General features: G+C 42.3%; 1 protein-coding gene across 1 annotated transcript in view; it reads left to right on the top strand.

Moving 5' to 3' along the window:
- cacna1g (calcium channel, voltage-dependent, T type, alpha 1G subunit) overlaps positions 1–24,257 on the top strand; it is a 409,969-nt gene that overhangs the window by 321,281 nt on the left and 64,431 nt on the right. Inside the window, exons 26-30 of the mRNA XM_037691266.1 lie at positions 10,810–10,936; positions 12,194–12,319; positions 20,929–21,018; positions 21,156–21,348; positions 23,009–23,059. Coding sequence (XP_037547194.1) covers positions 10,810–10,936; positions 12,194–12,319; positions 20,929–21,018; positions 21,156–21,348; positions 23,009–23,059 — 587 coding nt within the window. The remainder of the gene's footprint in view (positions 1–10,809; positions 10,937–12,193; positions 12,320–20,928; positions 21,019–21,155; positions 21,349–23,008; positions 23,060–24,257) is intronic.

The following is a 24,257-nucleotide window of genomic DNA, read 5'->3' as shown; positions in this document are numbered from 1 at the left end:
TCTATCTATCTATCTATCTATCTATCTATCTATCTATCTTTCTGTCTATCTATCGATCTATCTATCTTAGAATTATAGTGAATCACTGAAAGACTCAGCTGTTTGTGCATTAATATTTTGTCAGGAACGTTCATACACCGTGGGCATGAAAAATGAAAGAGGTTTTTGAAAGACCCTTCCAGAAGCCCAATGCTAGCCTGTTTTATCCAATCAGAAAGCACCTCTGATGTTTATGGGACCGTTGTCTTATCAGAACACCCAAAGGTGTCCATGTTTCAACCACCAAGCTGTTCACATGAGGTGAGGATGAAATATCTGGTGATCGTCCTCCTCTTTCTTCATTAATGCACTCTGAGCAGAGCACCAGCACCAGATCATGATGCTACTACCACCACCATTTTTGAAGTAGGGGCTTGGTCAGCACCCTCTAAGTCCATAGAGATGAAAAACCTGGCTTTGCTGTGGACAGTGTCCTTGGTGTTGTAGAAGATCCATATTATCGTTTGTATGGAACCTTGGTGATTTGTCAAAAACCAACATACTGTCAACTAAGGGTGACAGATGAGTGTTGGTCAACCCAATGAGTGTTTTGTGCTGGCAAAGAGAAACTACAAGCTGCAGCCACTTCCAGACTGATCCCAAGTTCTGCTGACTTCTCTGTCTGCTGCTTTATTTAATCCCTAGATGACAGAGAAGCTTGTCATCTTTACTGTATTAATGTCATCTGAAGACGGATTTAAAGGCACATTAAATAAAACGAAGCTACTACAGGAGGAAACTAGTCAAGTTGATGTGAAGGGCAAGTATTCTTTGGAGAAGTGGTGGACTTTTCTCAAGAAAATAATGTCTTCATTTAGAAAGTGATAGAAATAACAAATAGAAAAAAGAAGAAAAGGATTTAAAAGAATGCCTGATAAAAATGCTAATCAACCTTTATTTAGACAGGTAAATCCCATTGAGCCTCGAGGACTCATTTACAAGAGAGACCTGATTTTAACTAATATTCACTTTCAGCTAATATTGAAGACAATGAAAGAATGAATATATGCGATAAAATAAAATAAAAAAACTTGTAAAAATCGGCTAGTTGCCTTGATACTATATTTGGTTGTTGTTTGTTCATTTGTCATAATCATTCTTTCAACCTTTATTTATACAGGTTAGTCTCATTGAGCCTCGCGGACTCATTTACAAGAGACACCTGTTTTAAACAAAGAACACAGATGAGGTACAGACAACAATAGACAATCATATAAAAAGCATATAAAATGAAAACTAAACAGAATAAATGAAATAAAATAAAAAACAGCTGCATCATAAAGTGATGTAAAATACTAAAAACAGGAACATTTCTGTGTTGGTTTTTGCCGTGAACTTAGTTAGCAGTTGTTTAAAATCCCTTAGAGAGGTCAAGGTTGAGAGTTTCAGATGTTTTTGCAAGGTGTTCCACGATACAGGAGCGGAGTAGGAGATGTAAGAGTAAGAGGTTAACACAAGATCAACAATGAAATGTTCAGGATGAGAAGAACTAATTTGGCTTGCTAAAAATAAGCAAGAGAAACTAAAACGATAAAAGTACAAAGTAAGCGCACTCACACACACACACAAAAAAAGAAATACAATATTTACAAGGTCCAAAAGAAATATAGGAAACAACATGTATAGAATACAACGGTGCAAATCAGTACAAAGTACCTCACAGACAGTAACACTGCTTAACTGCACATGATACATGTTGCACATAACATACAGCACACAGGTTGTGTGACAGATCACTACACAGGCAGTGAGCAACATGGAGATGAACTGAACCATGACAGCAAGGCAGCAACACACATGATACAGCCACATCGTGCAGCAGCAATAAACATATTAGGTGTCACAGATGAGACGCAGTTCTGTGGAGCTGGTAGACAGAGAAGTTGTCCGGAGCCACAGCCCAGTCGGGGATGGACGACTCCAGTCATGATTCTGCAAAGGTAAAGACACAACAGCTCCTCGTGTCTCGCTCACAATAAATGCATGCATGCAGGTAATCTAGTCCACTCTTCAGAGACTGAACGCCAGAAAGCAGGACTGAAGGGAGAGGGGCTTTGATGCATCTCTGACAGGTCCTGCACAAAACACCGGCTCGCTTCCCTCTCCGTGTTTTCCTTTTATGGCGCCCGAGTAAACAAAGGATTCAAGGCAAAATGTCTACCGTGGAGTCCCCAAAGATCCCCAAAAGTTGGTTCAAAGTCCCCAATCACTAACAATCGCAACTCCGAAAGTGTGTTGCGGTCATACCCGTAGTGTGGGAGTGCAGTGCGAGTGCAAAAAGGCAAAACAAAAACAACAATGAACAAACAAAGTCAAAGCAGAGCTCTCATCAATGCTAGCATACTGCGGTGCATGTGACATAGGCCTCTTAATTTGAGGTTGAAAATAAGTTACTTCAAAACAATGCTGAAAAAAATTGGGGTCTGCCAAAGCAATAAAATAAAAACCAATGCAGATCATAGAAGTAAGAGTTGTGCATTGCCTCTAGTTCTTCTCAGTGGCGACACATCATGTATTTCACCTTTGAACAAGTTTCTTTACTGGTGCCCGCCAGCGATGCAGAGCAGGGTGAAGATTTCATAGAGTTAAGGTTTCTCATTGGCTCAGTCAAAGTCCAGACTTCAGTTTGTTTGAAATGCTGTGGTGGGACCTGAAGAAAGTTGTACAGAAACAAATGCCTGAAAATCTCAAAGAACTGAAGCAATGTTGTGAAAAAGAGAGGCAAAATACCTCCACAGCCATGTGAGACTGGTAGTCTGCAGGAAACCATCACTGGTTCTATTAAAGATCAGCTCAGCTGGAGTGAGCATGGATGTTCATAAATACATTATTTTCTATTTTGGCTCTGTTTTTGTTTAATTAAAGAAACATGGTGGGATTAGTTTTGTGTTTTGTGCAGTTGTAGCTGAGTGGTTAGAGCAGTCGTCCTCCACTGGGAGAGTTGGGGGTTCGATTCCACCAGCAGTCACATGTTGAAGTGTCCCTGTGCAAGACACTGAACCTCTCATTATCTCTGATCTGTGTCCCATCAGTGGATGAATGTGATCTAAAGCTCTGATTAGTCTCTACAGGTTCAGATTATCTTTGTAGAGATGTAGTAGAGTGCTGTATGGATATGTGTGTTGGAGGTAAATGAGGGCGCAGGTTGTATAACAAATATGTAAATTTGCATTTTCAAAGTAAATACCTTACAAGTCAATAAATTAAATGAATCTGCAATTAACAGAAATGACTTGCAGCCATCTGATTGAGAGGAAAGGTGGTGAAAATAAAGTTATCTGAAATAATGAAAAGGTTAACGAAACATTTTTAAGGATGTCCTTCAACAAATGTGTTGCTTTGGCCCTTTAGCAGTGTCTAAAATTAGAAAAATAAATAAATATATTAATTAAAAAATTGCAAAATTATACAGATGAATTAATAAAATTGAAAACCAAAAATGAAAGCATTTGACATGCAGTATAATTTGTAATACACAAAGTGTCAAAGTGTCCAAATGAACAGGTTTACAGAGATACGAGTCTGTGAAACGATCTGAAACAATTCAACTAATGAAACGTCAAAATGGCCACAAATAAACGGTTTTCCCTGCTGAACAGCAGAGAACAAGGCTCCACAACATTCAGAGATGCATGAATAATTTGCTCTGGACATAAATATGATTCAGAAATCATCTTTTAGTCCAGATCTAATTATACAGAACGAAGTTTTGCCTCAGTTAGAATATTTAAAGTTGAATTTTCTGAAAAGTAGCAATCATCATACAAATTGAGTAAAGCTTTTGAGTTAGGACTTCCATCCATCCATCCATCCATCCATCCATCCATCCATCCATCCATCCATCCTCTTTACCCGCTTCTTCCTTTTCGGGTCACGGGAATCACTGGTGCTCATGCCCAGCAGTCACTGTGTGAGAGGTGGGGGGCACCCTGGACAGGTCTCCAGTCCATCACAGGGACACATAGAGACAAACAACCATTCACTCTCTCACTCACACCTAGAGACAATTTAGAATTACCAATTAGCCTAAAATGCATGTTTTTGGTCTGTGGGAGGAAACTGGAAACTGCTTTACCAACTGAGCCTCTGTGCTGCCCGAGTTAGGACTTTATAATGTTTTTTTGTTCCTCTAAAATATTCATAATGTTGGTGTTAAATAAAGCAGAAGGCACAGATTTGTTGAACATAAAGCCTCAGCATTACTTTTAGCACCGGGTTGTTGTCGCCCCGGTTCGATCATGGCCGACTCACTCAGAGTGTCTGAATTAGATATGAGTTGTCTGCTCCCCCTCCGGCAGCGCTGCTGACACTGCTGAATACATATCAATCCACCATCATCAAAATCCATAGCAGCTTGTGTTGTCTTTTGAAAATCCTGATCCAGGCATTTTTTGTAGTTTGTGCACGATGTTGTAAGACACGTGCAATAAGATCTGTGTGTGAGTACAGGTTGCCCTACAGGTCGTGTGAGCGATAGGGCAACAAGCAGGTGAGCGTTTTCCTTCCTGTGTAGTTTGTTGCCATTTGCTTCTCCATAAAGAAATTAACGATGGTATCACAGGACACAGGAAGTGGAGGCCTATGGGGTCCAGGAGCGTCTGTGTGTGTGACAGAATGATTCATCACCTTTGTTTAACAGAGCACACACACACACACGAAAAGTCATTTATCATGGGGTGCACTACCGGACCTGAGGACTGGCCTCGAGGAAGGGCGTCGAGTTAGCCCCTTCTGTCATCGAGCAGCAACTTTATATCTCCAACGTGCCGCAGATACCCCTCCCCCACCTCGTTGTGCTCATTCATCTATTTTACCTGACACCATCTCAGGCTTCATTGGCCTCATTCCAAAAGCTCTGGAGTTGTGAGGTCATGACTTACCATTAAGTGCGTTTGTTGGTAAATCCCACGGTGTCAGACCAGACTTTGCACTCATTCATCACCTAACGATGATGTCATTATCTCAAGCCTTCCACTGTGGAGATAATAGGCTAACTCGTGTGCATTTTTGACCCATATTGTTAGTAACGCTGGCAGTTTTATTAGCATTAACATGTAATTATGAATAATCACTAAAGCACAGGTTCCACCCCCTCACCCCCATCACGGAATGAAGAGGATAAATTGAAAATACCCTCCATCCATCTATACATGTTGTGAGCATGATAACTTTAACAAATAAGAGAGGTGCCAACTTTCATTTCGGTGTGTGGCTACATCTATATGTAAGAACAATTCTTTTAAAATTTAGGTTTACATATCAAACTTTAGGATGAGAATCAGCACCTTTAAATCTGAGGCCATGCTCCTCAGTCGGAAAAAGGTGGATTGCTCTCTTCAGGTCGAGGGTGAGGTTCTGTCTCAAGTGGAGGAGTTCAAGTATCTTGGGGTTTTGTTAACGAGTGAGGAAAGAATGGAGCGTGAGATTGACAGATGGATCAGTTTACGTCTCTCGGTTGGTCTTGGAACACCTTGGAGAGAAGAGAAGAGCTGGAAGAGGAGGCTGTGGAGAGAGATGTCTGGGCCTCCCTGCTCAAGCTGCTGCCCCGAGACCTGACTTCAGAACAAAAGGAAGATGATGGATGGATGGATGGATGGATGGATGGATGGATGGATGGATGGATGACTGGATGGATGTCAATCTAAGATGTCCACCGCAATATATGTATTTAAATATTAATGTAAACCAATACTTCTATCATTTGAGAAAACGATACTTTCTAGCTGTTATATTGATTAAAAGTATAGTTTACTCTAATGATTGGGGTGATGTTTAAGGTTTGGCTTTGCCTTCTCACTTTGTCGTGGATGAAATTTCTCCCTTCACTCGCCACCATCCGTCTCTCTCCGCTTCTTTGGACATGCAAATTAATAATAAATAATTAATTCAATTGAAAAAAAGCCTACCTCTTTTTTTTTTATATACACAGTGTAATATTGAATTTTCTGCATTATTAAAGTTTACTTACACCCCCTGTTCAATTCCAGTCCAGAAAAACACAAATCTCAATAAAATTACAAAACATTCACTATTCAAATCCTTCAGTGAGTGTGTGTGTGTGTGTGTGTGTGTGGGGGGGGGGGGGGGGTCATCGGCATATCGCTTGTTTCCTTTGGTTTGGTCTTTTTATGTTTATGTTTTCATCACTTATTTGGTTTATCCACTTACATCTTCAAAATAAAAACTGATAGAATACTTTCAATCATGCAGCACAATTGGCAATGGTGTGGGTGTATTTCTGTTAGCAAAACATCACATTGAGCTGTTGAAATTAACACAAAAAAATGAAAAGAATTATAGACAAATATCGAGACTGATTATTACATAGAATAGGGACCATTGAACATTTTAATATTGTTCACAATAACAGTAAAAGAGCAGTGAAAATGGAGCATGGTGAGTGCAAATAATACACATTCCCTGGACAAACCTAACACAGTGTATACATTTGTAAGAGTGCTGTTATTTCTCACTGCTATTGGACATGTGTTTTATCCCAAAATAACTCAAAGTGCAGACTGGACACATCCAACCTTCTTGGGCATCCATTGTTTCTTAAACCCATTTTTAAATTAAAACTGGATGCGTTTGTTTTTTTACCTTGTCATCTCCTACATAAAATGCTACAGACACAAACAATAAAAACATGTTACAAGCTCCACTATTTACATTACATTTACAGTCAGTCTAATTTAAGATGGCCACCACAGCTGATTAGATAATAAAAATAGTATAACTTGATTAATTTTACAGATATTCACCTAAAATTTGAGTTAGCTGAAACGGATTCCCAACAGCCAGATCTTTGTAAATCTTGCCATTACCTATTTGGTGTTAACCCTGTTAGCAAAATATTTCATGAATCCCTTAACAGATGATTCTTTTTACAGTTTTCGTCTTTTTTTTTCATTACAGGCATTGAAGTAGAATTTGGTTTGGTTATCTGAGAATAACTCACAATACTTAATCCAAGTTCCAAGATAGTTTCTCAAAACTTTATTATTCGAGGATGGAGTCAACTTTCTTTGTTTGTTAGCTAAATATTTCATGAACCACTGTAAAAATGTTAATGAAACTCTCAGATGGGAATCATTGGATGTACATCAAAACTGATCAATGTTTGGGGTCAGTCCCAGATAGCCTCCACATCTAATCACCCCCAAAAATGTTATAAACCAGTTTAGCACATATGAAGCTAAAATCTGGTGTGGAAGTTTGAGTCATGCACAACACATACTCTGAGCACGAAAGCTTGTAAATGGTAAATGGACTGTACTTATATATCACCTTTCTATCTTATCAAGATACTCGAAGCTCTTTACAACACAAACTGTGTCTTCGTTTACCCGTTCATACAGCACTCTACTAGATTTATACAAAGACTGATCAGAGCTTTATCACATTCTTACACTGATAGGACACATAAGAGGCAATGGGGGGGTTCAGTGTCTTACCCAGGGACACTTGGGCATGTGACTGCTGGTGGAATCGAACCCCTAACTCTCCCATTGGACGACGACTGCTCTAACCACTCAGCCACAGCTGCCTCAAAATATTCTTGTGAAAGAAAGAGCACACATTAGATTTAGGATAAAGAGAAAGCAAGTTAAAAATAAAAACTCTCCTACTTCTGTTTCTGATTCCTGTGTCCCCGTGTCTCTTAATCACGTGCGTTCGCCACTCCTGCCTCTTTTTACCCTACTTCTTGCTGTTGTTCCTCCATGTGAACAATATCCCAGCGGTGGGAGGAGGCGGGTGCTGCCGACATTAAGCTTCACAGCACTCTTCTCCCTGCTATGTTGTGTTGCACACAAAACAAGGACATGCAGTGAGCTGCAGAAATTATGCAGACATGTTGATTAGAAAAGCGAAAACTTTTTCTGTCTCGTTTCAATCATTCATCTTGTTCTCGTCCTTCACTCTGAGTCATATGCAAATAGATACTACAAATACAAGCCCTTTCACCGTGTCCGGCATCCTCAGAGCAGACTGAGTCAGAAGAAGAGGCTCCTTTCTCCTTTGTTATTCTTCCTAATTTTTGATTAAAAGAACAGGACATGATGCAACAATGTGGCCTCGGGGTTTTCATATGAAAAGTAGCAAAGTGTTGAATCACTTTTTTAGACAGATGCCTTCTGAAGAGCTGAGCTTCTCCACAAAGCAAAAACAAGAAATGGAAGTACCCCCCATCCATCCATCTGTCTGTCTTGTGAGCTGTATAATTAGAAAAATAAATTGGGTAATGATTTCCAGTTTGGTGTGTAGCGGCATCAAGGTGTAAAAAAAAGTCCCTATCAATAAGTGGGTTTCCACTTCATAATCCAAGATGTCCGCCACCATATATGTCTGTTTGTTGTGTGAGCTCCGCCATTGCACCTGGTGGTTGATAAAGTTGCTCCCTCCACTAGCCAGAATCTATCACAATGGATCCTGTATCCTCCACTTTTTGCTTGTCTCAGAGGACAAGCAAAAAGATTAAAAAAATAATAATAATAACTCTATTCTTCTTCACTGTGTAACTCCTACCAACTTGAATATCTTGCACCAAAAAACTAGGTTTACTTTTGTTCCTGTTCAAGTCCAGTCAAGAGAAACTTTCATCTCAAAAACTACAAACATTTGCTTTTCAAATCTCAGCAGCAGGCAGGGGCGATTCTAGGATCAGACTTTTTGGGGTGCTTAGCCCCACAGTTCCACATCTCTTTACAATATACTCAATTACTCATCCACCACCACTCCAAAAGTTAGAGCCATTTATATTGTTTTCACTTCCTGTAGTACTGACAATGGCTCTTGGCTTGAACAACGCACCCCATGGTGTGGTTTGTCCATCCATCCATCCATCCATCCATTATCTTTACCCGCTTATTCCATTTTGGGTCACGGGGGTCGCTGGTGCCCATGTCCAGCAATCACAGTGCGAGGGGCGGGGTACACCCTGGATGGGTCGCAAGTCCATCACAGGGCCACATAGAGACAAACGAGACAAACAACCATTCACTCTCTCATTCACACCTAGGGACAATTTAGAGTTACCAATCAGCCTAACATGCATGTTTTTGGTCTGTGGGAGGAAACCGGAGCACCCGGAGAAAACCCACGCATGCACGGAGAGAACATGCAAACTCCACCCAGAAAGGCCCCTGGACCGGGGTTTGAACCAAGGACCTGCTCGCTGAGAGGCAGCAGCTCTACCAGTTGCGCCACCGTGCTGCCTGGTGTGGTTTGTGAGAAGTGCAAAAGCTTACAGCACCTGTTATTCCCAGGTGGTCTCCCATCCAAGTACTAACCAGGCCCAACCCTGCTTAGTAGCCAAGATCAGCCGAGATCCAAGGTTGTAAGTGACAGAGTTAATCATGCTAACAATTGTTCTTTAAGGTGCACCTTGTTTGTGGATTTTAGGTAAACCATACAGACTAGGTGTGGCCTCCCCTGGGAACAGTCTGTGGTACAGAATACAGTCAATAGCCTTGTCCTGCTCCAAATTTTTCAGGCAATCTATTAACTTCTTCTTGTAACCACTTCCTGGATCTCTTTTCAGAGGTTCATAAGTGGTTAAGTCACTAAGGAGTGTCATAACTTTCTCATGATAGTCTTTCTGGTTCAAAATCACTGTGCACCTTCCTTTGTCTGCTGGGAGAATGATGATGTTTTTGTCCTTGCTAAGAGTGGTGAGTGCATCCCTCTCCTCGCTACTGATGTTAGAAGGTGGTGGTTTGGCATTGCTGAGGCAGGAAGAAACTTTGATTCTGAGTTGTTCTGCTTCACCTTCTTTCATTTTGTTGTTGCGGATAGCTGATTCTGTGGTTGTGATCATCTCCACCAGAGGAATTCTACTAACCAGTAGAATAAAGAAGAAATAAAGAAGAGTGGGAGAAGGCCCTTTTGTCTAGTTCAGTCTTCACTGAGGGAACACTGCATGTAATAATGTCCTGAGAGTGCATGCTGTAGCTGCACTCACGCAGAGACATGTAGGAGGAGATGTATGAAGGCAACAGACCAAGAAGTGATTTAGTTATGAAAATGTACCAATGGGAGAGTCTACATGAGGTTAATGATGCCCAGTTAACCAGTGAATACATGGTGCAATGATGGGTATGGTAGTTGCAGCCAGTTATGAATCTTAGCATCCAGCATCTGCAGAGTGCTTGTAGGAGATTTCATATAGATAATGTAATCTTGGTCAATGGAGGGAAGGAAAGTCACAGTTACAAGGCGTTTCCTAGCATTCAGAGTTGGACAGGATCTATTTCTGAAAAAGAAACCCAGTTTAACTTTCAGTTTCCTTAGTAGGTTTTCCACGTGAAGCTTAAAAGAGAGATGCGAGTCAACCAAGATACCCAAATATTTATAGGAATCAACAAACTCAATAGAAACACAATTTGAGGATAAAATCAGAGGAAGAACTGATGGGACTGACTTCCTTTCTCAGATGATAAAAGCTACTTTAGCACTAATATTACAACCTGTTTGCATTTGGCAGCAAGTGATAAAAATGATACAGAAAAGGTCAAACGCAAGAAAAAACACATCTGTGAGTATGTTTAGATTTGAAAAGTTACCTTGGAAGTGTGCAGTAAACAAATGGGAATTGATGAATAAACAGTATGCATATTTAAATGTGTGTGTGTGTGATGCAGCGGGAGGAAGTGGTGAGGTCTAGCACTGCAGGCCTCCATCTGCTCTTATCCATACAGTTGTGTCCTGTGTCATTCACAAACCCACACATGCACAGAGTACGCTAACGCCTGACTATCTGTCATATTCCAGTGTGATCAGCAGAGCTCCAGGGCTGAAGCTAGTAGTCGAGACACTGATGTCGTCACTAAAGCCCATCGGCAACATCGTGGTCATCTGCTGTGCCTTCTTCATTATCTTTGGCATCCTGGGAGTGCAGGTGAGAGGAAACAACATATGGCCAGGGACACGACAAACACAAGAAATCTGTCTCCTGCTAAGCCGTTGCATCAGTTTGAGACAACAAATGCTTCCAGTTCTCAATCCTCTCTGACTTTCCTTGGGCTGACATACATCCAGACAGTTAGACAAAAAGAAGAGTTATCGTTTACCCATGCAATATGACTCATCTGTTAGGACGCTTATTTAAAAGTATCAAGTGTTAATGAAAATTCAATAGCTTCAAGAGTATAGACCAACTTGCACCATCTTCTCTACATCATCTCAGTGGTCCTGATGCAGTTCAAAATATCATGATGCATGCTCAATAATCCAGTAATAATAATCCAATAATCCATAAATTAAGTCAGGTCCTCTGGATGGATTCTTCTTGTTGAAACGGTTCATCTCTTATCCAAAAGACTTCTTGAGTATGAGCTGCATTAAACTCAGTCTTATAAATATCACCTTCTCATAGTGGATCAACCAGTTTGCTGCTGACATCCAGAATTAGCTGTTTACATGATAAAGGAGGACTATTGCTATTCACAGGGGGCTGAGTGATACTAGCAATAAAAGCATTGTAAGAGGGGGACAGTTGAACATGGAGGCTCCGCCCCATTTAAAGATGAATGGGTTCTCTTCACAAAGATGGCTTCCCTCACTCCTCTCTCAAACCATTGTTCCTCTCTATCAAGGACGTGTACATCTTCATCTCTGGAAGAGTGACCGCTGGCTCTTAAGTGTCCTGATGTCGTGTTTGCCTCTGCTCATTACTCATCTGTCAACGTATTTAAACTGGTTATTTGTCCAATTTAGGTTCTAAAGAGTCTACAGATGTTTGGAGAACATCAAGCATTGAAGGAATTATCCACTCACTGTAGAGTCTTTAGAATATTCTAACTGTTGGCAACACCAGTTCAACTGTAATAAATGTCCAACCTTTTGTTTCTTGTTATATTGTGTGCTGTAATTTGTGTTTCAGTTCCTAAATATAACCCTGGCAATCCCCAAAATCCAAAGCTAAGTTTAAATTGACTCTTCATTAACATAAAACAATCATTGTAAATATTTGACAGGCCATATCTGGGAAAAGATGCCCAAAATTCTCATGCTCAAGTATTGATTAAAAAAACAATCATTGTGTACTTTCCCAGGGGTGTATCTGCTTCCATTGTACTGAACCCTCAAATCAAACTGCATTCATGATTGTGTTCTGTTTTTGTGTATGTGAACATGTTTTGTTTTTTTCATTCAGCTTTTCAAGGGAAAATTCTTTGTGTGCCAAGGAGAGGATGTAAGGAACATCACCAACAAGTCAGACTGTTTCCAAGCCAACTATAAATGGGTCAGACACAAGTACAACTTTGACAACCTTGGTCAGGTAGGAGGATTTTGGAAATACTGGGTTTCTTACCACTAGACATGCAATAAACAAACATAATGACCAAAAACATACAAAGGTTTATTATTTGGATAAATCGACTTGATTAACAATAAGTACACTCTTTTTTTAATTGTTGATGTAATGTTATTAAAGTTTTTGTTGGGTACATTTTAAAGAGCCGTCATCCTAATGAGTGAACCAGCTTGTTCTATTTCATATAGGCTTCGCCCTTTAAGGCTATCGCAAGTAGAGGATGACACAGGAGTGGATTTTCACTCCTGTCCTGTCCTGGTCCCACAGAAAAAAATCCTGTCCTGTCCCAATCCTGGTCCAGAGTAAAAAAATTAATCATGTCCTGTCCCACTCCTGGTAACATGACTCCCACTCCTGTTCTGCTCCTGTTTTTTATTTAACTTATAGGAAATACATTGAATTTGATTTAATCTTGTACCCATTTCTGTTTAAATTACTTTGTGTTCTGTAGTTTTATTTCAAAAGATATGGCAACAGCAACAGTTCATCTGTGGTGAAATAGAGACATTTATTTCCTTAATCCAAACAAAAACCTTCACTAAAGGGCACAAAACAAATAATACATGGTCTGTAGTCCATATAATTTTTCTACGGAGGATCAGCTGCTGAGTCCCTGTTTCTAGATCTTTGAAGGTCAGTTACAGTAAAAACTAAAAATTATAACCAGTACATGGGTCACACCATGTCTACCTTAGTTGAAACAACCCAAACATAACAAGTTGCATTTTACTAATTTATTGAGCAATTGTTTCCTTTAAACAGTGACATTACTGTCATGTTTTAAATTGTTTAAACAAACAAACAGACAAAAAAAGAAAAATAATGTACCAAGCAGAGAACTCAACAAATAAAAATATTTAAAGGCATTATTATACATTGGACGACGTCCTCAAGAAGTTCAGTCTATGTGGTCGAGGTAACGAGCTCGTTTGGGTGAAGCATGATGTCGTGCATCTTACCAGACTTCAGAGCATCATTTACAGACTGGATCATTGCAGGTCTGGTGTTCCACCTCATCTCTCCACAGCTTCAGTGACCGGTCCAGAGCCTTGTGTAACCTAAAAGTGAAAGACGACAGTGCACAAGTCAAAATAGGGTTACAGTGACTACAAATTACAATCTTTCTTTTGGAAAAAAAATATTTTATCAAAAACAAGAGATTTACAATTGAAATTAAGTCAAGAAAATGTGACATTTGCAAATATAAATTACAGAGGCTCAATTTTTCTTTATTTATTTCACTTATCATATTTTATAATTATTTAAGTAGCCTCACCAGGCAGAGATTACAAGATTTTATGTATCTTACCTGCTCTGTTGAAGTGTGTGACAAGGGTCTTCGTGTCCAAAGCTGTTTAACAGCTTGCTTCCAGAGCTAACAGCTTCCTGTGTTAGGTAGAAAAATTAAATTAAATTAAAGACAAACAAAAAGCACCCCGGTCCAGGAGCCTTTCTGGGTGGAGTTTGCATGTTCTCTCCGTGCATGCGTGGGTTTTCTCCGGGTGCTCCGGTTTCCTCCCACAGACCAAAAACATGCATGTTAGGCTGATTGGTAACTCTAAATTGTCCCTAGGTGTGAGTGAGAGAGTGAATGGTTGTTTGTCTTGTTTGTCTCTACGTGGCCCTGTGATGGACTTGCGACCCATCCAGGGTGTACCCCGCCCCTCGCACAGTGTTTGCTGGACATGGGCACCAGCGACCCCCGTGACCCAAAATGGAATAAGCGGGTAAAGAAAATGGATGGATGGACAAACAAAAAGCTTAGTGCTACTTCTTGTGCCATGCTTTCTAAAACAGTTAGTGAATCAATGATTTACTTATGTAGGTAAACATAAATGTTTTAAAACCTGTTAAAATACACCGGAATGCAGGAAATAGAAGCTACTTTATTAAAAAAGTTATGGGGGAGGACCAACAGACCTCGCACCAAAATGTCCCCCCTATAATAACAGTTATCATAATATATATGCAACCAGCCTTTCATATAAAAACTGGTATATTTTTACCGAAGAATGCTGTCAATAACGAGTTTGTTGTTGTACTGGCATGGTTATAGCCGACAGTTAACTATTTACACAATAAAGTGATGGTTATTCACATTTTTCCTCCACTTTAGTATCCAGTAGGACGTCACAATATAAAAAATAGGAATATTTTTACCGGAGAATGCGTGCACTTTAACCAGGAAGAGTTCATTGTTTTTTTGACATTACAAACAGCAACAGATGATCAAGATTTTAACCTAAAAACCTACATAACAAAGTAGAGCATCGTTTTTTAATTAAAAGGGACAAGGTGGAGAAAAATGCGCTGAGTCTGTTTATTTACTGACGATAAACAAAGTCCGACTCCCCGCAGCTCCACACTGCAGCTGAGACTAAACGTTTAAACCAGCACAGCACCAATACAACTCTCATGAAGTTCAGGGTTATTTGACACTTTCCTGCCTGTTCTGTGAGTTTAATAGACAGACAGTTACTTCTTACCTTGCGTTACAAACTATTTTCAGTTACTCGGTACCGCTTCGCTCGCTGCTCCTCCCACCCTCTTGGTGAAAAGCTACGGCTCGAACAGTTGACTCTTGGGAAATGTAGTCCTTTTGACTTGTGTGAAAGTGAAGGCTTACTGAAAGAAAACTACAAAATAGCTGTGCCCGTGTTTTTTTTTTTGTTTGTTTCATTTTCATTTTTGGTTATTGGTCAGTTCCCGCTCCTGTCTGATCCCGTTAGCTTTCAGTCAGGTCACGTCCCAGTCACATGAGTTATAATGAGGTTGACTCCGGTCCCGCTGGAATCCGGACGGAATCCAGACGGAATCCAGACGGAATCACGTGACTCGTGGTACGCCCGAAAAAATGTCATCCTCTAATCACTAGTGGGTTTAATCCTTCGTGCGCAGTGCAACCCTGAAAACTTTAGTCTGCGCCCACCAGCTGTGTGGGCCCCACCCCCGATCCATATAAATTATGGTGAGACCGGGCAATCAGCTCCCATTTTTTCTTCAGCCAGCTAGCAAGCACTGTCAGAAGAACGAAGAAGAAAAAGATGTCCAGCAACATCTGCGAAGGATGCCTGGTCCCCGTCACGCCAACCTCGCCACCTCCTGCCGTCCCTGTGAGCTCCTCCCTCCTGAGGAGAAGCAGAGACGAACAGCCTTATTCAAGGTCAGTGCCAAGGAGTGGGTTTTTTTCTGTGATGGGCCATTACTCGCTGGATAATGCCATCGCATTTTCTAACGCATTTCCATGCGGTGAATCGGATGATTCCTCCGAAAAAAGCGTTGTTGGCAGCAGCCCCACTGCCCCCTCCCTCCTGGAGAGCGTAGTGACAGAAGATGGATTACCGAGCGGATGCTCAGCCACCTTGAGCGAGCGGATGCTCAGCCACCTCGGGTCTTCCTATGTCGGCGACCACTTTGCTCCAAGCTGTCGTGTCCTCCTCTTGGAACTACCCGGCATAATCCAGGAGGCTGCTGACACAAAGTTGACCCTGATTGGTCTCATTGGAATGATTTTTGTTTGGTTGGCTTTGTGGAGATCTAGTGGAGTGCTGTGTGGATGGGTGATTGAAGATACAGATTGTGGTGTGGTGAGCTTTGAGTGTTTTGAAATGAGCTGGAGAGGCGCTGTATAAGTACAGTCCATTACAAAGGGACTTTCCATCCCTCTCCTCCCTCCCCCCTGATTGGATGATCTGGCGGGAAGGTTTGGCTTCTGGTGCCGGTCTCCACCTTCGCCCCATCACCAGAGCGGAGGGCTTTATCGAACTGAGTTTTCCCTCCGTTCCCCTTCTGGACCCAAGCTTTACGGAGGCGTTCGGGGCAAAGGCTTCTAGGATGGACCAGCGAAACTGTCACTCCAGGAAAGCAAGACCAGACCATTACAAAGCTCTCCAACTGAGCTCATCAGTGCTCATTCTAGGCGACCGCGGCGAACAACAACGTCGCCCTGCTGGCCTTCAGCATTGCGAAGAGGCTGGAGGAAGCAGACCTGCCAGAGGAGACAAGAGCTCCCTCTGTAACCCCGCCGACGTCATCCTCAACCTGTGCACCACCTCTGTGGTTTGTCTGTCCCACATTGCCATGTGGATGACCATGATTCAGAGGACCACCTGGCTCCGCCTCTCGCCATCCATGTCCGAGAGGTTTCAGAGGGACCTGCTGGAGGGCTTCGTCACCCCAGAGGCGCTGTTCGGGACCAACTTCAGGACCATCCTTGAGAAATCGCAGAGGACCGAGGAGGTCTCAGAGAGGGTACACCATCTGGTGACGTCACAGTCCTATTCCCACTCCTCCGCCATGGCCAGCAACAGCAGCAGAGGTGCTCCACACTTAAAGCTCCACTCCTCCGCCGGCCCCCTCCACCAGGGAACAGCTCCTTGAGGGGAATGTATGTGTTTTTGATGATGTATGTTTGGAAATAAAACAAAAACATCTCTCAGAGAGTAAAATTTCATCTGATTCCAACCTGACTGTCAGATCAGCTGATCTCACAGCTGCCTCTCTTCACGCATTCCCCACACAGAACGAGCCGGTAACCTCTAAACAGCGTTTTAAAAGGCACCACAGCTCAGTAAATCTCACAAAACAGTCATCTGCCACGTCAGCTAAAAATGATGTTTTTCAGCAGACCGAGTCCAGGAAAATCCCTCGCTCTTAGCTAGAGCCCGTTTTAGTTTCTGCTGTTTCTGCCCACTCATCGTGCAACGGGAGTAAATCTGTTTCTCCACGACAGTTGCAGCCCCAACCGAAACGGTGTCTCACCCAAAAAAGCACTCACGCCTCCTCTCAGTGCACGTCAGCTCACCTCAGCTCTAACGTGAGACCACAGCCTGGGCTCAGCACAGAGGTACACATACAGCCCTTTCTGTCGGAGCCCCCCTTGGGTCCCCCCTGGAGAATCTCCGGAGTGGATTACGGTGGTAGGGGCTCTAGTCTGGCTGACGTCCATGAGAAACATGACATAACACAAAAATGCATGCCCGCTCTCCGAGCGTTACTCAGAATGGCAGCGAGTGTGTACCCTGGACAGGTGGATTGACCGTCCAATCAGCAGGGGTTACATGCGGTAGTTCGCATCTCAACCCCACCGTTCAGAGGGATTATAGAGATGGTTCTGTCATCTCCAGAACAGAGTTTGTCTCTCCAGTCCAAAGTTCAGGAACTCTCGATGAAAAACGTAATTTCCAGAGTTCCCAACTGAGAGGAAAACACAGGGTTTTACTCCTGCTACTTCCTGGTACAAAAAAAAAAAAAAAAAAAAAACGGAGGGATGAGACCCATTCTCGATTTGTCCATGTTCAACAAATCGATCATGGAGAGACAATTCCACATGCTGACAATCAAACAGCTGCTGGAGAACGTTCACCAGAACGACTGGTTCATCTCCAAAGATCTGAAGAGCACATATGATCACATTCCCATCATTCTGAAACACAGGAAATTCCTGAGTTTTTCCTTCCAGGAGATTCCGAATCAGTACAACAGGCTACAGTTCGGTTATTCCCTCACCCCACGCACATTCTCAAAATGCGTGGAGACGGCTCTGCAGCCATTACACATGGCAGGAATGAGAATTCTTTTTTTATCTGGATGATCTGCTTTTATTAGCTCGGTCTAGGCAGGAAGCAGTCGTGCAGACCAAAATGCTAGTGTTTACGCCTGCTAAACCTGGTGTTTTCTATAAAATGGGAAAAAGTTCCGTTCTCTTATCCCAGATGATTGTTTATCTGGGAGTGGAGCTAAACTCAACCACAATGATAGCCCGTTTATCACAGCCAAGAGCCGACGCTATGTCTCAGCTCCACCGTGTCAAACCCCGCAGCCTAGTGACAGCTCTGTTTATCATGCGACCCCTGGGGATGATGTCAGCAACTCACGTCGTGGTTCCACTGGGCCTGTTTCACATGAGACGCCTTCAGAGATGGTTCACCTGCCTGCGCACAGATCCTGTGCGCCAGAAGAGGCGAATGATTTCTGTGCCCCCCTCCGTGAGTACCGATCTGAATCACTGGGGAAACCCCCTCATTCTGTCAAATGGAGTTTCCATCAGCAGGCAGGCCTATGTTACACATCTCAGTTTTTACAGACGTGTCCCTGTCAGGCTGGGGAGGAACGTGTCTGTCCCAGGCAGTGAGAGCACAGTGGCTGGACCACATGTCACTTCACATAAATGTGCTAGAACTTCTCACGGTCTGGAACATGACTCAGAATTTTGCTCCCCTGTTGCAGGATCAGCATGTTCTGATTCACACAGACAACAAAGTGACGGAAGCTTACATAAACCGTCAGGGAGGCGTGCACTCAGCCCAAATGTTATGCATCGCGAGGTAGCAGCTGTGTTGGGCACACAAAAACCTGCTCTCCATCAGAGCAGTGTACATTCCCAGCGTCCTGAACAGGGGAGCAGACATCATGTCAAGGGGCGGTCCCCGCCACGATGACTAGAGCCTCCATCCCGAGCTGATCTCTCAGATTTGGAGCAGGATCGGCTGAGCAGCAGTGGATCTGTTCGCCACACGGGAGAATGCCAATTGTTAATTATGGTTCTCACTGAGCCCACAGGACGACCCACCGTTAGGAGTGGACGCCTTTTCTCACATCCCATGGCCAAAAATGCTCATTTATGCATTCCCTCCAGTCCCACTGATCTCACGGACCCTGGACCGGGAGGAAGAACTGTCAGTCATCTTCATAGCTCCCAAGCGCATAAGCACTCCATGGTTCCCGAATCTGCAGCGACTGATATCGGGTCGGCCGTGGAAACTGCCATGGAGGGGGGACGCTCTCCTCCAGGTAGGAAGAGCGATCAGGAGTTACCCAGAAATAGGTCAGCACCTTTGGGTCTGGCCACTGAACGGATTCGTTTAGGAAAGATGGGCCTCCCACAGGATGTGGTGCGCACGATCCAGGGCGCACGAGCCACTTCCACCACAGTGCTGTACACATCAAAGTGGACAGCTTTTCAGTGCTGGTGTGCAGAGAAAGGCGTGGAGGCCATCTCATGTCCACTAGGGGGCTTGCTCTCATTTCTGTAGTAACTGATAGACAGAAATTTAACGTTCAGCACAATTAAAACTAATGCTGCAGCTATTTCTTCCTGTCATGAGGGTTTCTGTGACAGAACAGTTTTTAACCACCCGCTGATTAAGCATTTTCTAAAAGGTGTACAGAAACACAGACCTGTGTCACGTCCGCTAGCTCCACAGTGGGACCTAACGATGGTCCTGCACGCTCTGATTAAAGCTCCTTTTGAGCCTTTAGATCAGGTTTCACTTAAAACAGCCCTGCTGTTAGCTCTGATGTCGGCAAAGAGAGTGAGTGATTTATCTGCTCTCTCTGTTGCTCCCTCATGTCAGAATTCAAGCTGACGGCAGTTCAACTGTACTGTGTCCTATTCCTGCTTTTACTCCCAAAAGTATCACAAGCTCATTCAGAATGAGAATGATAACCTTGGATGGGTTTTATCCTCCTCCTAATAATTCTGAGGAGAAAGCAACATGTCACCTCCTCTGAACCCGTGCACGCATTTTTCGTGTTACGTGACTATGGCCGCACTGCGCTGCTCTCAGCATCTGTTCGTGCATTACAGGGACAGCTCTGCAGGATGTCCTCTATCCACCCAGCACCTCTCACACTGGCTGTGTGAGGCTATTTCTGAAGCTTACAGTTCATCTGGACTGGATCCTCCAGAGAATCTCATAAAGCGCATTCCACCAGAGGGATTTCATCCTCCATGGCTCTGTATGGAGGGATGACAGTGGAGGATATTTGTACGGCAGCTGCCTGGTCATCGCCGTGTTCATTTATTCTTTTTTATCTACATGATGTTTCTATGCATAATTATAATACCATTATCCATTATCTTTACCGGCTTCTTCTTTTTTGGGTCACGGGGGGTCACTAGTGCCCATATCCAGCTATTCACTGTGTGAGAGGCGGGGGACACCCTGGACAGGTCTCCAGTCCATCACAGGGACACCCTGGACAGGTCTCCAGTCCATCATAGGGACACCCTGGACATGTCTCCAGTCCATAACAGGGACACTCTGGACAGGTCTCCAGTCCATCACAGGGATACATAGAGACAAATGAGATGAACACACATTCACTTTCTCACCTTGGGACAATTTAGGGTTACCAACTCTAACATGCATGTTTTTGATCTGTGGGAGGAAACTGGAATACCCGGAAAAACCCACCAGCATGGCGAGAACATGCAAACTCCACCCAGAAAGGTCCCAGCCTGGGATTTGAACCGGCAGCAGCTCTACCATCCGAACCACCGTACTGCCTAATTTTAATACCAACAAACCAAATAATATTAAAGTATTATAAATGATAGTGGGCTATCACTATAATGATATAGGAGACTGGTAAGGCCATCATGAAAGGCTAAACTGTAGAAACAAAAAATAATCTAGCATTGTTAGCATTGTTATCATTTGAGTTTGTTTAGAAGAGCTGATTGACAAAGGTTGAATTCAATGTTGTGTTAAGGATTAAATGTCTGTGTACCCACTATTTCACGTCTGCACTTACTGTATGATTTACCCACTCTTACATTTCTCTTCCAGGCGTTGATGTCTCTCTTTGTGTTGGCCTCAAAAGATGGATGGGTGGATATCATGTACGATGGACTTGATGCTGTAGGAGTTGACCAACAAGTAAGTATATTTAAATTTGCACGCAATAATTGTTTATTCTCATGACATTAACTAAGTAAAATGTAAAATTACGGTTGTGTTAGCTATTCTGAAGCTTCTGAAGATCTAAAATGTTTTTTGTTCTTTTGTGTTTTCAGCCTAAAATGAACCACAACCCATGGATGCTGCTTTACTTCATCTCCTTCCTCTTGATCGTTGCCTTTTTCGTCCTCAACATGTTTGTGGGCGTGGTGGTGGAGAACTTCCACAAGTGTCGGCGGCACCAGGAGGCCGAGGAGGCCAAGCGCAGGGAGGAGAAGAGACTGAAACGAATGGAGAAAAAGAGACGGAGTAAGGAGAAGGAGCTCGCTGGTCGGTAGTCTTTCCACATCTTTCTGAGTCCTGCTTGATTTAAGCTTGAGCCTATTTTTATTTTTTGCTTTTTTAATTTGGTTTGGCCAACTCGAGAAGAATGCAATTAGCAAGCTAGTGCCAAATATAGATGCTACTCTGCGGTAGAACCTTCCTTTTCTCTTGATAAGCCTCTTCCTTTTATTCATAGAGGCCCTCAGGATAGTTTACATCGTAGTCTGGTGGTCATGTGTTCTGGCTCTTTAGACACCAGACTTTGGGTGCTCTTCTTCAACCCCAGACTAAAACTTACCAAGCTGGGTGTTGAGAAAAGGTCCCAGAACTGCGAGGAGTTTACAGCGTTGGAACAGTTGACCTCCAGTCACCCAGAATTACTTTCCCACCTCAGTAACCTTGCCTGGTCTACCGTAGATGCTGTGCTTGGGACGGCCCATTGGAGCATGCCCAGTGGGTGCTGAAATACAGGGCTTGCATGTTAGTCGATACGTAGAGCCAGAGGGAGGGGAAGATGTTGGTGTTTTTAACGGCATAATGGAAAATATGGTGATTCTTCTCCCTTCCTCTCTTCTGCATGTTTTTTTTAGTACAGCCGCGGGGGAAGGGTTAAATCAAAATGTGGAAGCAAGAGTTATACTCTGGCTACGATCTGAGATCGTGAAAGGTGATGGTTGTAGGGGCTAAAGCTAATTTCCCACCTGGCCCCCCAAGTCTCTCCCCTGTGGCTGTATAGGAGTTTATGACAAAATGCTTGTTTTGATTTTTACTCTTTCCACTGTTTCCTGAACTTCAAAACATCAGCGCAAACATTTTATTTTATTATTTTATATTTTAGTTTATAGCCTTTTTAATTTTACTGCCTACAACTTTTAAAGGCAGATATACACATACATATATATGTTATTTTGTAAAAGGAGCAGTGGAAACAAAGTTTCTTAAAGTTCTTTGACTTTGATTTTAAGAACTGATTTTTTTATTTTTATTATTAAGTTTAGCTGATAAACAGCATTGTTGATGGGGGTTTTTTGTTGTTTGTTTTTTGAGAAATACAGATGAAATATTCTCTTTCTTTTAGAGCAGGCCAGCTGAAAATTTCTCCTGTCACACACAATAAACTTGTCAACACTTTGCACCAGCGGGGGCAGGACATTTCATCTTTTGAATTTTTATGTTTAGATTTTTATTTTTCTTGCTGATTTTTGTTTTTAAAAATATCTTGTTTTGTCTTGGATTTTTATTTTTTTTATTTTTTTGCCAGGGACTCTTTTTATTTTGTTAGTTTTTTATATACACTTGGTGACAATAAGGTTATATTTTGGTCATGAGCTGGTCTGAAACAAACAGGGAAGATTGTTTGTGCAACAAGTTAGCTAACGGTTCAGTGTTGACGCTTTGAAAACTGGTTATTGAATCAGCCACTTCCTTCTTCCTAATCCAAATTATTAATCCACAAACCTGGACTCAGAATAACTGGAAAGATATCATGTAGGAACACAACACCAGCTAAATCTTAACGCTTCCTTCTGGCCTTATTCCATCCCTCTTTCCCTCTTTCTTTCTCTTTAACTCTCTTCTTTCTCTCAGCCATCCTTCCTTTCCTTACCGTCTTCTGCTTCTGACTAACCCGGTTTCATTCCTCTAGATTTAATGGTTCCGGGGGTGAGTTGGGCCCTTTCTGACGGCACACTGAAAGGTACAGAGTTTCCAGCATGTTGTTTGTGTTCCTTTAAAGTCCCTCACTGCCACCGACCACGCCCACTCGCCATGGTGGCTTGGGTTCAAAGTTCAGTGATCACGAGAGGTAGGGCTCCATCCTGTGCCCCCACCCTCCTGCCTCTCTCCCATCAGCCTTCAGTCCACTGGACATACTGTCACCTGTTTCCTCTCTCATGGCTTTTTCTTTCACAGCTCTTCCACGCTGCCTGCAATCCATCCACTGTTCGTGTCCCTGCACCGCCACCTCACCACCACACGAGCTGAAACGTAGCTTATTTTTGGCAACGAAATTGAGAATGAGATGTAGGGAGATAGGAAAAGTGTCACCTCATTTATTTTCACATCTTATACACAAACAGCACTGTGGACTTTGAACGACAATTTCAGTTTCCATTTTATGTTTGTTTCTAATAGCTATTAGAATAACTTTCAGTTTTAGCATTCTAGGAACATTGTGACATAGTTTTATGCTTCTGATGATAAATCATGTCTGTCAGGGCTTCATTTGAGCCAGATCCTGCTGGAGCAGAATCCGGGATCTCTCCTTTTTTTGACAGGGTGCGTTCCGGTAACTGTTTGCTTGGATCCGGTAACTCTCAGGATTACTAATAATAAAGTTATGAACAAATATGACTGCCTTGAATGAATAAAACCTATACTGGTTATGCAATCTGAAAATAATTAAATAAGCACTCATTTTAAATACAACAACATCCTACGAGCTTCCTAGTATCACATTAGAGCTGCCCCTTCAAGTAAGCATTTTTGCTTCTACCCTTACAAAAATTTACGCCACTAAAAGTTCAGTCATGGACAATTTCATTAAAAACTCAAAAATATAATTAAACAGCACAACTAAACTGCAATTCAGTTTTACAGTTTAAGTGGGTAATTAATAATTTTGTTATTATTTATTAAAACTAATAACTTGAAATAATAATAAATAATAATAACTTGAACTTGACAAATATGAGAGAAATGTTTGATGGGTAATCTCTTTACATACATCACGTTTCAAAACAACAGGGCCAATTTGTCAAAAATAACAGTGATCAAAATGTCGAAAAGACAGTCCAATTTATTTTCATTTAAAAAAAGTATCTTCATTGTACAACTAAACAACTAACCTGTATGAATAAAGGTTGAATGAATGGGGGAAAAAAGTCAGAACTGAA

Source organism: Nematolebias whitei, chromosome 17 (genome assembly GCF_014905685.2).
Source record: "Nematolebias whitei isolate Nwh7 chromosome 17, NemWhi1, whole genome shotgun sequence".
NCBI lineage: Eukaryota > Metazoa > Chordata > Actinopteri > Cyprinodontiformes > Rivulidae > Nematolebias > Nematolebias whitei.
Note: the sequence above shows the minus strand (reverse complement) of the source record. Positions and strands in the feature narration are given on the sequence as shown.